Genomic DNA, 12,536 nt, shown 5'->3' on the forward strand with positions numbered 1-12,536 from the left:
AGGCGGACAGGAAGTCTATCGCGCCAGGACCAAAACCTTCTGAGCGCGGGACAGAAACGCCCAGCTTCCGGGGCCCTAGAATCATAACACAACGGGCGTATGGCTTTTCTATCGTAGGACCTATTTATATTCCAATTGGACCAATGTGTGTTGGAATATGACATTTAGCCCTCTTGCGTGTAAAATCCCAGCGCCCACACGCGGCCTGAGAGTCGAGACCTGAATATCGTCTTCATCCGTACGACCGTTCCCGATTATAATTCTTCATCTATCTAAGTGGGAGGACATGTGCCGTCACTGATGAAGCTTCAAGCCTGAACTGACCCGCTTGAGGTTGGTTTACGGTACTGATCTTGTCTGCACCACCAGACCGCAGAGTTAGATGACGGCGAGTGAGTACTCTATTATCGAGGAAGTCGCATACCACGTATACTCAATTCGATTCCATTGAATCAGGTATATCGGATGTAATATCCATCGAGTCTGATGATGACTCCCGTGTCTCGTCCACCGCACGCAGATTTACACTACTGTACGTTGAAGATATGGATCGGCAGTTCGGCGGGCGCTGACATCCCCCCGTCAGACTAGAGTCCGACTTGACGGATCCCGAACTCAGAGATATCGAGTCCCTCATCTTCAACGTTGGCATCCGGTTGCAGTGACAAGAAACGGAGGTTCCAGCGTTTGTCCGTTGTTATGCTTCGGCCTTGCCGGTGATCTCATGAGTGCTTGCGGCCCTGACTATGTATCCAATACAAACGAATCTCGTCAACGTGCACGACTCGCAGTGCGATGCGATACTCCATCTCTTATTTCGCCATCCGAAGTCATCGGTGTCCACACCTCCGGCATCAGAAGCTGGGGTTCCTTCTTCCCATTTGCATCCCGGCCGCAGGCCATGACTCTAAAGCAGTGCACCACCACGACCTACGCCACCGGTCCCTATGGGACAAATCTGCCACGGTTTCCTCTCAACACGACAGGGCCTCCTGATGCCCATGTTTCCTCGCATCTGCGTGCCATCCAACCTCGACGCAATGGACACATAGATCATTGAATTCGACGGGCACCACTGCCGTGAGTTCATCTTTCCATGACAACCCCGTTGTGCCTCCACTGACCATTCACTCGCACTACAGAACGAGACTGATGTGCCTCCGGCGATATGATAGCGTTTGCCGCTCGCGCGATATTCACACCGTAGACGCGTGTTCTATAGCATCCGTCGGGATCGAATGGGAAGAGAAATAGGATCGGCGTACAGTGAGCTTACTTCGAAGTTGACTTCCCTCCTTCGTTTCAACTGAGCTGGTCCTCGCTGCTTTCTTGTCACTTCTAGTTCCAACTTCGCCTCCCCTTGAGCTCCTTCTTGCAACTGGCCCTTCGACGACCTGCTACATGAGCTTCACCGAAGGCGGACGTTCATCTGCCGTTCCCTGAGTCAAGCACGCGTTATACCGTAAACTCGGCCTCGTCCAGGAGAGCAAGAACATGTTTGTTGTTCATTCAAGACTGATAGGTATGGCCATGTCAGCATAACGAGTCTTCCTCATACTGATGACGGTCGACTCTCCCCCGCCGCCGCCTCAGATTCATCCTTCGTCAACTATCTTCGACTCCAAGCGCGCCACAGGGAACATCCTCACGACCTACAAGAGAATATTTCGCACACCACGACTCCAAAGTCGAACGATCGGCTGTCCGCCATAATCGGCGCAGCGGCTGCGGGCAGCGCGGTCCTCCTCATTGTCGTGATCTTCCTCAGCTACTGGTTCATGAAGCGCAGAAGGCGTCGATGCCCTCCCTCTCAGATGTGGATAAGTAAGTCATATAAGTCGAAAGCATGCCGACTTGCAGGACTAACTTGTTACGACAGCAGAGTCTCCGAAACGACTTGCACTTGAAGCGCCTCGCAAGGCGCGGAAACATAGTATCGTTCTGTCGCTGCTCAGCCCTACCCTCCTTACCCGTCCGAAACCTCTCTGGCTCGAGAAACCGCTCCCCTCTCCACCGCTCACAGCCTCTCTTCTATCCTCCCACCCGTCCTCTGCTGCGTCCACAACTACATTTTCGTCGGTGAAAGTGGGCTGGCCATACTCGGAGAAGAGCCCAAGTCTTTTGAACGACGCATCTCTAGTCACTAGCCCGCCACCGACGCATACGAAGCTCGGGCTCGTGCGCATGCTGCCTGTCGAGAAGGCCAAGTCAATCGATGACCACCCGCGAACGGTGCTGGTTGCGCAAGAGGTAGACTCGGGCGTGAGGCTAGTTGACCAGGTCGTCGTACCACCGCCGTACACGTACCGATAATACTGTATCCACCGTACGTGCACCGTCATGAACCTCTCAACCTCGCTGACCGTCCGCATATGCCAGTGTATCATCTATGTTCCACTTTTCGCGTAGACATGTACTGAAGTGTAATGATTCAATCTTGTGCGATCGGCACATCGACGCTAGTCACGGCAAGTTGGGAAGACCGGGAAGGCCGTAAGCTAGGAGAACGTCCGACTCCTGAATACTCCACAACCCTTCCTCTCCTGCAGCACAAGCCGCCCAGCTCCGCCGAACATCTTCGTAAAGGTGCGCCCTGGTTCCTGAGCATCCTCGAGGGTTCATCTTTTCATCTCGGTGCATGCACGTCGGGAGCACTACGACGCGTCGCTTCGAATCGTGCTGGATGTAGCGCCACAACGCCGAGAGTATGGACCGAAGTTGCGCGGCGAAGAAAGCCGCGGAATATGCGGCGAGCTTCCCACAAGAATCAGCACTAACCGGCGCAAGTACATGGCGCATGACTTACGGGCCCAGAGGATATTGTTTCGCACGAGACCTGTGAGTCCGCATGGCGGAACTGCAGGATGACCTTCTCCAGTGCTTCGGAAAAGCCAGCAAGTTCTCCCGATGGGCCAACGAGCGAGGCAACACCGTGGTGTATGAGGTCCCCGGTCTGGTACACCGCGGTGCTCAGCTCCGAGAGCCGAAGGTGTGTCAAAGCCGGAGCGAGCGTTGACACCGCGGAGACGAAGTGGTAATCAAACGCGATGTCCTGAATGATGTGGAGGCGGCGCAACCTCGGCATGCACGACCTGTTGTCGGTGAGGGCGCGGAGAAAGGAGCTGTGTATAGTGAGCTCCTCCAGGCATGGGAACGTGGGGACCGTGCCTGCGCTCGGGAACGTGTTAAGCTCTTCGGAGAGCAGAAGCGTCAGGGTACGAAGTTGGGGTCCGAGGATAGTGAGGATATTGTGCGCGTGCCCCACGTAGATTGATGTGCCTGGGACAACTCGCAGACTGGGGTCGCAGTAGCTGTCACCGTTGCATCCGGGAAGACCATCGTGGCAGACCCGTGATGGGCAAGCGCTGCTGCGGTCGGTCATGTATAGGTGAAAGCAGCGGAGACGGAGGTAAGGTGGGGTTTGAGCGGCGTTGCGCGCTTGGAGTGAGGTCGAAAATGCGACAATGTGCGGCCAGCCGTACAGTGCAATGCTTTGGAGTGCGTAGGGTTGTGAGAGGGCGTTGAGATATTTTGAGGTCGCGGAGAGGCTGGTACCCGTGTACCCGCCATCTGTGCAAGCGAATGAGAATATCGAGGAGAGCAGCTCGATGGGGAGGAGATCCATGAATGCGGAGGAGGAAGAGAGTCATGGTCTGAGAGTCCCGTACCTCATGGTCATATAGTCCTGCGAGGCGCTTGCCAACAGTCAACCTCGGGAGAAGAATTCACCATGCGTGAGTACAACACACGCCGACAGATCGGACCTGGTGTCTGACATAGAGAATTCGACATTGACGAGAGAGGTTCTGCAGCGACCCAACGCACGTACGAATCTCAATCATGTGTACAACGTTAGGAACGTCCTCCGTTCGCACATATTTACAAGGTTCGCTTTGCGCAGGGCAGCGAAGAGTTGGACGGCCTTCTTCTCCTCCACTCGCCGCCAACTCCTAGCCTGTCCATCTTCAGCATCGTGATCAGCCTCGTCATTCTTGTACTCCGCTAACGGAGGCCCTCCTGCAGGAGAGTCTGACGGATCTTCTGAGACCCACCAGTTGAACTCCGACCCACTAAAGACGGAGTACATGTCGAAGTCGTGCTCCTCCCTCGCTGCGGGATGCGTGCCGATAGAGAGAGCAAGTATGCGCAAGGACTGGAGGGAACGCGCGAGCGCGGCCTGTAGGCGAAACGATAGCTGTGTGTCGATCGGGCCTGCGCTCGGCATGAGCGGATACTCCACGGGATCATGGCTTGGTCGCTGGATGTAGATGGCGAGGGCGAAGAGAGCACTCGCTCCAGGTTCTGACATGTTCTTCTGCAACAAGGGACATCAGCATGAATCCAGCAGGCTTTACGAACGATACTCACAATCCAGAACTCGAGGTCAGGAGAACAAGGGTCGCTTTCGATTACAACCAGCTCCATATATTGCAGCCGCGGCATCGCAGGGGCGTATGTCCGCCAGAGCGGCTGGTTGAAGCGAGCCTGCATTCCTATGGAGAGACGCTTAGGCGATGCCGCCGCAAGCATCTCATACAAGGGTGCTGGATCCCAGTCACGTCGCGGGTCGAGTGTGGTGTCCACCTGGAGCATAGCGACTGGATGAGGTATGCGGACAGACCACACCGCGTGCAAATCCCCGCGGATGTGCTCCAACGATTCCCACCAAGCTCTCTTAGATTGGCTGAGGTCTTCCAGCCAGAACGTGACATTGGTCACTTGTAGGCTGCGTATGGCAGGTGCGACCACAGGGAGCATCGAGAGTAGAGGCGGGGACCTCACACCGTCGAGTATTAGTGTGTGGAGGCTGGTCATCGGGGGAAGAATCATCGATCCCCTCGACTCATTCTGATAGACCGTCCACTGCTCCGAGATGACGAGGCGTTGAAGGCGCGGAGCGGAGCGCAACTGCAAAAGCAGTTTTCGAGACTCCGCGCCGAAGGAGGTGAGCGAGAGCGACGTCAGGGCTTCCAGCGATGCGACGATATCGCGGAGACCGTCCTCTATATCGAAGAGTAAGTCCGGAGCTGGGAGCGTAAGGAGCGAAAGGTTGGTTGCGCCCTTGAGCATCCGCGTGAGAGGTCCAACACACGCATAGAAGCGAGAGGATGCAGGTATGCCGCTCAACATCACTAGCTTGCGGAGGTAGGGGAGACGGGTCTCGTCGTCCAGCATGAATTGGCAGAACATCTTGAGATGTGTAGCCGAGTTGAAGACGACATCCGCAACTGCATGTCGGACAGCGAGCGGGCGTAAGAAAGAGCAAGTTGCGCCATAGACGAGGGCGTGATCGTTCGGCAGGTAATGTATGAGCTCTGCAAGTACGTCGTAATCCAGATTTAGTGCCATGCTGGAAGCTTGTGGGCGTAGAGGTGCTCACCCCCTTTCATGTACTCCGGCGCGGGTACCAGCTTTTGTAGTCCTGCTCCTTAGCCTCGATCACAATTCGATCGCAACACATCATCATTCCGGTTAAAACTCCAAGAGATGCATGGAAATTCTCCACGAGCACGTAGCCACTATACTGGGTGCTCGAGGTTAGGAGAGGCGGCCCAGCCAGGGGTTTAGTATACGCAAGCAGTGCTGAATGTTCCCCTAAATTTCGGATCTGCATTGCAATCGAGGCCGTCCGAGGAGTTCAGGAGAAGTTCTTCTGCAAAATAAAGGGGTGAGAATCTGTTTCATGGGGCCATCACGAAGCAGATACTCTGCCAGTGAATAGGTGTACCTTCTGAGATGGCGAAACGGGTCCGCAAGTTCACGTGGCTCCGACCAGATGAACAGCCGTCCGAAGTGAATAAGACAAAAGATGTGGCATCGCATGCATACTGAAGAAAGCTGTATACGATGATAGCGAGAGGAACAGTGCCTAGGGAGGTTGAGGAGGGCATCCGCTACCAGAAAGAAACCGGGTGGTGGTACGTAGGAAAACAAGTCGGATGATAGGCGCCCAACTGTTTCCCATCTCCAACCTTGATCTCGTTCTAGACGGTAGACCACCACGATCCATCCGATCCTCTGTGAGTAGATCTCTGTACCTTCGATTTTCTTCCCTCTGTGTGTGTGTGTGGTGTAGTCAGTGTGCTGACTTCCTATGAAGAATCGCAGCGACCGCGGCGAGTTGCGACAGGCTATCGCGATGAGCAGTAGGAAAGATCCCAATGTCGGCAGTGCGCTTGAGCGGTGAGGCCTCATTATGGTGCTAAAGTGACGATGAGACTTATATCTACTCGCGATGCCAGCCGATCTGAACCAGACAAGCATCAGGCTCCTCGCCTGTACGGACTACCCGTCGATGTACTCCGGTGTATCACGCCTTTACTCAAACAAGACGACTTATCCCGTCTGCTGAGGACCTCCAAAGTCTTGTATGATTCGTTGCTCCCAGAATATGTCAAAGGAGCCAGAATCAGCACGATATACCGTCCACAGATCGGCACATTCCATCGGTTTCTCCGTATCGGAGACGATTCTGCTCCAGATTGCGCGGGCTGGCTGCGATCTTTCACCTACTGTCAAAAGGTCAAAGCCCCATTCTTGGATCGTGACTTCGAAGCGCAGGAAGGAGCACGCCTGGCGTTGGAGATCCTGCGACACGCACCAAATCTCACTTCCCTTACCTTGCATCGCCTCGAAGGCTTCGATGCACGCGAACTCCGCGCCGTGCTCGCCAACTTGGCCCATCTCACGTACATCGAATTCAGACACGTCAGGGAAACTTCTCACCCCGATATCCTCCTCGACGCTACCGCTCCCCTCACTAAGGTGGTATTGCGTATGGCTCCTCCGGACCGCACTACCCGTGAGCCCGCTGCCGATCCATGCACCACTTTACTCAGTCCCTCTGCCGCGACTGAAAACCTGTCCTTAACCAACGTCCGACTCCTCGCGCAGTCAGGCCCGTTCCCGGCCGTGCGCACACTAGAGCTCGATAACTTCCACTTGATTGAGGGCGCTAGCACACTCATCAGGCTGTTCCCTGCCGTCCGCCACGTGAGTCTGTACTTATGCCATCTTGACGAAACCCTTCAACTTGGCAATCGTATACCAGTAGTGCAATGGTCCAGGATGGAATCCCTACGAGAGCGAAACAGAACATGGCAGCTCGCGCACGGCTCGTGGCCCGAGCTTGACTACCTCGAGGTCGACGCATTGGAGTTGGCGTATGTCCTGGGGCTGACGTGTCACGTCGACTACTTCGAAGCATGGCAGGAAGGACTGACATCGAAAGTAACGACGACGGTCCTGAATGACTTGCGACCACGCTACTTCGAGCTCGCCGGAGAATGTATGCTATGAGCAGTTATGTACCGTCCAAAAGGCACATCAAACCCGCTCCTTCTTTAACTTCTATGATGGTGGCATGGGCAGCTTGTTGAACTATCTCTCCGTTTGGCCCCCCGGGTTATCACACATCTGGTGATCTGGGTGCATGATAGAGTCTTTCTTCACTCAAGACTGGACAAGATGATGGTGCGTATGCACGATAGGATTTTTAAAGCATGTCAAGGGGAGGTTGGTCGAGGAGAATAGCACATGGAGAGACCTCGGCGATGCGGAATGTCGCGCGATCATGAGGTCGGAGAGGCTGCAGGATAATTAGCACTACGGGTTCCACTGAACAACTTTATCGACGGTCACAGACGCAGACACAGTGTATACTCGAGCACTTATGTATGTATCACCTGGAAACTCGCTCCGAAGGGCTCGTGGTATGCGCTCGATGAGCTCAGCTTCGACGCGGAGCAGGCGAACTGCCGATCCATACGAGTAAGCGATGCGGATACATTGCACGATGCAGCCAGATGCATTTGAAGTAATATACTACATGAGTGGTGAGTGCTAGCAATACAGTGAGGTGCAAATGGTCTAGTGATGTGTGTCTGCAGCGACATTAGAATGAATGAATATACTTCACATTCCGTTCCTTCCACCCAGGGACTATGTCCAAGCAGCGCTTCATCACGCTCATCACGCAGAAGACGTCGGCTCGCCCTCGACGTCTTCCAGGTTCGCGACCGGCGTGGACGACGTCGCAATTGATGAGTCCGGCGGGTGGTTCTCCTTGATCTCAAGCGTCTTTCCGTCCTCCGACGCGCGAATCTGCACAGTATCACCGTCCCTACAGCCACATTTTCGGTCAACTACCATGATACGTGCACAAACAGCGGAAGACATACCTGATCGTTCCCTTCAACAGCTTCTGCGCCAACGGGAACAGCACCTTCGTCCGTACGATCCGCGCAATCGCCCGCGCACCATACACCTCCGAGTACCCCTCGCGCACCAGCCACTCCCTCGCACCCGCGTCCGCGTCAAGAGTGATCCGGCGATGCCGCAGGCGATCCGCGACGTCCGCAAGGCGGAGGTCGACGACCTGGAGGATGGATGCCTTCGAGAGCTTGTTGAACACAAGCATTGAGTCGAGGCGGTTGAGCAGCTCCGGGGGGAAGTACTCGGCCGTGCGCTCGATGACCTCGTCGCGTGCCTCGGGTGTGACAACGCCATTTTCGTCCGACGCGGACTTGTGCGCGAGAATGTCCGAACCGATGTTGCTCGTCAGGCAGATGATCGTGTTCTTGAAATCGACCTTGCGTCCCTGCGAGTCGGTGATGCTGCCCTCGTCGAGGATCTGGAGCAGGATCATCGCGACGTCCTTGTGCGCCTTCTCGAGCTCATCGAGCAGGATGACAGCTGCGGAAGGGCGGGTGTTAGCGGACATATACATAGACGAGTGGAGAGACGTGAACTCACCATACGGCTTGCGACGAACCGCCTCCGTGAGCTGACCGCCCTCTTCGAAGCCGACATAGCCTGGGGCGGCACCGATGAGCCGAGAGATGGTGTGTCTATCGTGATACTCCGACATGTTGATGTTGATACTGAAAGAGCTGTGGTCAGCGAACACGTTCATCTGTCCATTTAGCGAACCACACTCACAGTCCGCGCTGCTCGTCGTTGAACAAGAATGCAGCGAGCGCCTTGCACATCTCGGTCTTGCCAACGCCGGTAGGTCCGAGGAACAAGAATGAGGCGACGGGGCGGTTCGGGGCCTGCAACCCCGCGCGCGAGATCCTGACCGCGTCGCTGACGGCCTCGACGACGTGGTCCTGGCCGACAACGCGCTTCTTCAGCGCATCTTCCATCTGCACAACAGGGTGTACGTTGAGCGACCATCGTAAAGGATGTTGATTGAGATACTCACATGCACGAGCTTCTCTCGCTCGCCCTTCAACAGGCTCTGCACTGGGATGCCAGTCGCCTTCGCCACGACCCGCGCAATGTCCGCGCTCGTCACTCGATCGTGCAGCATCGCCAACGGGCCCTCCGCATCTTCGCTCTCACCTCTCTCGCCCTCGGACGGGAGTTGCCTCTCGAGCTCAGGAATAGTCGCGAACCGCAGCCGACTGGCCCTCTCGTACTGGCCCTGTCGCTGTGCGATCTCGAGCTCGCGCTTCGCGTCCTCGAGCCGCGCCTTGACGTCCTTGATCTTGTCGAGCCGCGCACGCTCCGCCTGCCACACCTGCGTGAGCTGCGCCGCGAGCTCGCGCTTCTCCTGCAGCGTGCTTTCAACCTTCTGCCGCCGCTCAACGCTGAACACGTCCGTCTCGTTCTTGAGCGACTCGCGTTCAATTTCAAGCGTCATGATCTCGCGGTCGAGCGCCTCGAGCTCGTCCGGCTTGCTTTCCTGCGCGAGACGCAGTGCCGAGGCGGCCTCGTCGACGAGGTCGATCGCCTTGTCAGGAAGGAATCGGTCGGAGATATACCGCGAGCTGTACACAGCAGCTTTGAGGGAGTTAGTACGGTCGGACTGTAAGCGTGCGCAGAGCATTTACCGGTGACAAGAGCGCTGTCCGAGATGCCAACTCCGTGGTGCACCTCGTACCGCGGCTTGAGACCACGGAGGATAGAGATGGTGGCCTCCACCGTGGGCTCGTCGATCTGCACGGGCTGGAACCGACGCTCGAGGGCAGCATCCTTCCCGATGGTCTTCCGATACTCGTCAGGGGTGGTAGCACCAACCAGTTGCAAGCCACGAGCTAGCGCAGGCTTGATCATCTGGCCGGCGTCGATGCTACCTTCGGCCTTCCCGAGGTTGAAGAGCGTGTCTGCAGCAGCCGTGAATCAGTTCCATATATATATCATGTAAACCACAGCATGTACTTACGCAGCTCGTCTATGAAGCAGATGACGTTCCTGGCTTCATCCTCGATGTCTTTGATGAGAGCCTTGAACTTCTCTTCGAACTGTCCACGAATGCCAGACCCAGCCATGATGGCAGCCAGGTCAATCGAGAGGACCCGCTTGTTCTGCAGAGACTGCAAGCCGCGTAGAGTCAGCGTCACGGACCGAGAAACGAAGCAGCTTCTGTCTCACCTCTGGGACTTCCTTCGCGACTATCCGCTGGGCGAGGCCTTCCAGGATAGCGGTCTTACCGACACCCGGCGGACCGATGAGCTGTGCGCGCGTCATCAGTACGAACGCACTGCATCAAAATGAACGCGAATACTCACGACTGGGTTCGACTTCGTTCTGCGCGACAGAACTGCGGCGTAGTCAGAATATGAGGCGCACACTGAATGTGCAAATACTACTTACTTTGTATTGTACGTCGAATCTCTGCAAATACGTTAGCTGTCTAGCTCAACGTAACACCGAGTTATGATGGACGCACCTTCATCGCGGCCGATAGTTGGATCAAGCTTGCCGTTCTTCGCGAGCTCCGTCAAGTCGACACTCTAACGGGGAGAAAGGTCAGAAAGTGATACAGACGCGAGGCGTGCATTAGTCAAAGGGACGGATGCCGCTACTGCCACCTGTAACTCCAGAGCCTGCGTCCCAAGCTACGCGCCTGCTTAGACAGGGAACGCGACGAGTCCGACTCACGCCGTGCGTGAAGTCAAAGAAGCGAGAATACATCCTCCGAGTACCGGGGCCACCGTGCGCTATCCCACTCCATCTTGTCGACAACGCACCATCCCGACACCCAACCTCAGGCAGGCGTAAAGGCAATGCCGGAAATGACCCACATAGTGTGAACCAAGCACAGTCTAGCGCAAGACTTCAGAGGACACGAGAGTGTACGAGGATGTAGTAACCATACACACGAATGAGGCCAGACGACCCAAATGGAGAATGAAGAAACATGGCGAGAGATACTCACGAATTCCTTGAGTGCGTCGCCTTTCTGACGCTGCTGACCCATCATGTTGAACCCCGGAAACCCTCCACCTCCCATCCCACCTCCAGGGGGTCCTTGAGCATACGAACGCGAAAGGACGAGTGGTGCTGTGACTCTTGTGCATGGCGAGAGACGAGAAAGAGGTGCGCGACGAGGAAGAGGTGCAATTGCAGAGCGGGTAAGAGGCCGCTTCGAAGCGAGCGTGAAGTTAGTGCGTGCGATCTGTCTTCTGAACATGAACACAGAAAGTTTGTGTAGGTTGAATGAAGTGAGGAGAAGAAAGAGCGAGATGAATGTCGCCGACGATGAGCAAGTACCCTATATAAACTGGCGCCCAACGCGATCACGTGCGCCCATCCGGCGCTTGCGAGAAACACCGAGAACGTGCGAGTCCGACCATTTTCGCCGTCTCCGACTACCCTCACGAGCAGCGACTAGACTCATCTTAGGCACCCTTCAAAGTTCGAACACTCCCGTAGTCGCATAACTTATGTTCTATAGACGTGTCCAGTCTCGATTTTGGACCGATTGCAGAGTCTTCCAGCACCACTGGGAGAGCCGTACGGGATGAGTGGTAGAGGTGCGTACTGCCAGTTCTGTATTAGACAGCAAGGCGAGGTGCCACCAACGGAGTTCTGCTTGTTCACGGCGCCGGGCGGAGCTTCGCAAAACCATCAAGGTGAGCTTACCTGCCGGGCGTGACGGCGAACGCTAGAAGGGACTGGAGGTCTGCTGGCATGAGCTAGTTTCCTCGACACAGAGGATGGTCTCGCGATGTCGCAGTCCTGTCGCACAGGAGAAGTTGGAGTCCCGCTGTGAGTATCTCTCAATGCCATGCGTTCGTACTGATTACCAGCCCGCAGACCATTCGTAAGACTCGCCATGCTGGAGGGCCTTGATCAGAGGATACTCGCGAAGGAAGTGCCAGAGGTATGTAAGGAGCTGCTCCGTTCTCAATATGTGGCGCTGACTGTACGCACATCGGACTGTGTTCGCCGGTTGCTAACACTTTTTTCCACCTCGGGAGGGCCGAAGGTTGGTGCGACGCCGCCGCACGAGTACCGCAAGATCATCAACAAGGACGTCGCCCTGCGCACCACGATGTTGGCATCTCGGACAGCGCTTTCGTCGCCGGGTAAGGGGCCAACGCATGTTTGCTCCTGACCGTCCTGACGCCAAGGCCACCCTCCATGTACCGCTTGTGTTACATCTCTGACCGTCTCCCACCTGACAAGGCCGACCGAGAGATTATGGCGATTAGGATCGAGCGCGAATCACTTAGGCATGAGACTGACGTGTTCAGCTGCCAACATCGAGCAACGGCCGAAAGTAGAGAGCACCGTGCGGCGAGAGA

The 12,536-nt window shown here is 55.8% G+C and overlaps 5 protein-coding genes across 5 annotated transcripts; 2 read left to right on the plus strand and 3 right to left on the minus strand.

Annotated features, from left to right (window-relative positions):
- Positions 1-1,306: 1,306 nt before the first annotated feature.
- On the plus strand, positions 1,307-2,461 carry L226DRAFT_614321 (uncharacterized protein). Its single transcript, XM_067686614.1, has 4 exons — positions 1,307-1,522; positions 1,594-1,824; positions 1,880-2,326; positions 2,380-2,461. Exons 1-3 carry the CDS (start codon positions 1,495-1,497, stop codon positions 2,311-2,313), a joined length of 693 nt encoding a protein of 230 aa, XP_067533627.1. The 5' UTR covers positions 1,307-1,494; the 3' UTR covers positions 2,314-2,326; positions 2,380-2,461.
- On the minus strand, positions 2,443-3,625 carry L226DRAFT_614322 (uncharacterized protein; the record flags this gene model as incomplete). The annotated part of the gene is made up of 2 exons (XM_067686615.1): positions 2,443-2,754; positions 2,807-3,625. 2 exons carry the CDS (start codon positions 3,623-3,625, stop codon positions 2,464-2,466), a joined length of 1,110 nt encoding a protein of 369 aa, XP_067533628.1. The 3' UTR covers positions 2,443-2,463.
- A 213-nt stretch (positions 3,626-3,838) lies between these two features.
- Positions 3,839-5,349, minus strand: L226DRAFT_572512 (uncharacterized protein; the record flags this gene model as incomplete). The annotated part of the gene is made up of 2 exons (XM_067684686.1): positions 3,839-4,315; positions 4,369-5,349. The coding sequence occupies 2 exons, from the start codon at positions 5,347-5,349 to the stop codon at positions 3,839-3,841; spliced, it is 1,458 nt and encodes a 485-aa protein (XP_067533629.1).
- Positions 5,350-5,978: 629 nt separating this feature from the next.
- L226DRAFT_614324 (uncharacterized protein) lies at positions 5,979-7,180 on the plus strand (the record flags this gene model as incomplete). The annotated part of the gene is made up of 4 exons (XM_067686616.1): positions 5,979-6,020; positions 6,101-6,183; positions 6,243-6,993; positions 7,055-7,180. The coding sequence occupies exons 2-4, from the start codon at positions 6,140-6,142 to the stop codon at positions 7,178-7,180; spliced, it is 921 nt and encodes a 306-aa protein (XP_067533630.1). The 5' UTR covers positions 5,979-6,020; positions 6,101-6,139.
- A 599-nt stretch (positions 7,181-7,779) lies between these two features.
- Positions 7,780-11,459, minus strand: L226DRAFT_536559 (P-loop containing nucleoside triphosphate hydrolase protein). The gene is made up of 12 exons (XM_067681142.1): positions 11,165-11,459; positions 10,676-10,739; positions 10,600-10,620; positions 10,515-10,546; positions 10,378-10,458; positions 10,169-10,319; positions 9,837-10,109; positions 9,206-9,786; positions 8,941-9,146; positions 8,755-8,882; positions 8,181-8,694; positions 7,780-8,122 (listed from the first exon to the last, which is right to left on the minus strand). Exons 1-12 carry the CDS (start codon positions 11,207-11,209, stop codon positions 7,972-7,974), a joined length of 2,247 nt encoding a protein of 748 aa, XP_067533631.1. The 5' UTR covers positions 11,210-11,459; the 3' UTR covers positions 7,780-7,971.
- Between the last annotated feature and the right edge of the window lie 1,077 nt (positions 11,460-12,536).

Source organism: Lentinus tigrinus (genome assembly GCF_003813185.1).
Source record: "Lentinus tigrinus ALCF2SS1-7 unplaced genomic scaffold L226scaffold_19, whole genome shotgun sequence".
Lineage (NCBI taxonomy): Eukaryota > Fungi > Basidiomycota > Agaricomycetes > Polyporales > Polyporaceae > Lentinus > Lentinus tigrinus.

Excerpts from the sequence above, each read along its gene's own strand:
- L226DRAFT_536559 (XM_067681142.1), bottom strand. The coding sequence starts at position 11,209 with ATGATGGGTCAGCAGCGTCAGAAAGGCGACGCACTCAAGGAATTC. Across the intron at positions 10,547-10,599 it reads GATTCGACGTACAATACAAA|TTCTGTCGCGCAGAACGAAG; the intron begins GTAAGTAGTATT and ends ACTACGCCGCAG. Across the intron at positions 8,123-8,180 it reads CTGTTGAAGGGAACGATCAG|GGACGGTGATACTGTGCAGA; the intron begins GTATGTCTTCCG and ends ATGTGGCTGTAG.
- L226DRAFT_614321 (XM_067686614.1), top strand. The coding sequence starts at position 1,495 with ATGTTTGTTGTTCATTCAAGACTGATAG. Across the intron at positions 1,523-1,593 it reads TGTTCATTCAAGACTGATAG|ATTCATCCTTCGTCAACTAT; the intron begins GTATGGCCATGT and ends CCGCCGCCTCAG. Across the intron at positions 1,825-1,879 it reads TCCCTCTCAGATGTGGATAA|CAGAGTCTCCGAAACGACTT; the intron begins GTAAGTCATATA and ends TTGTTACGACAG.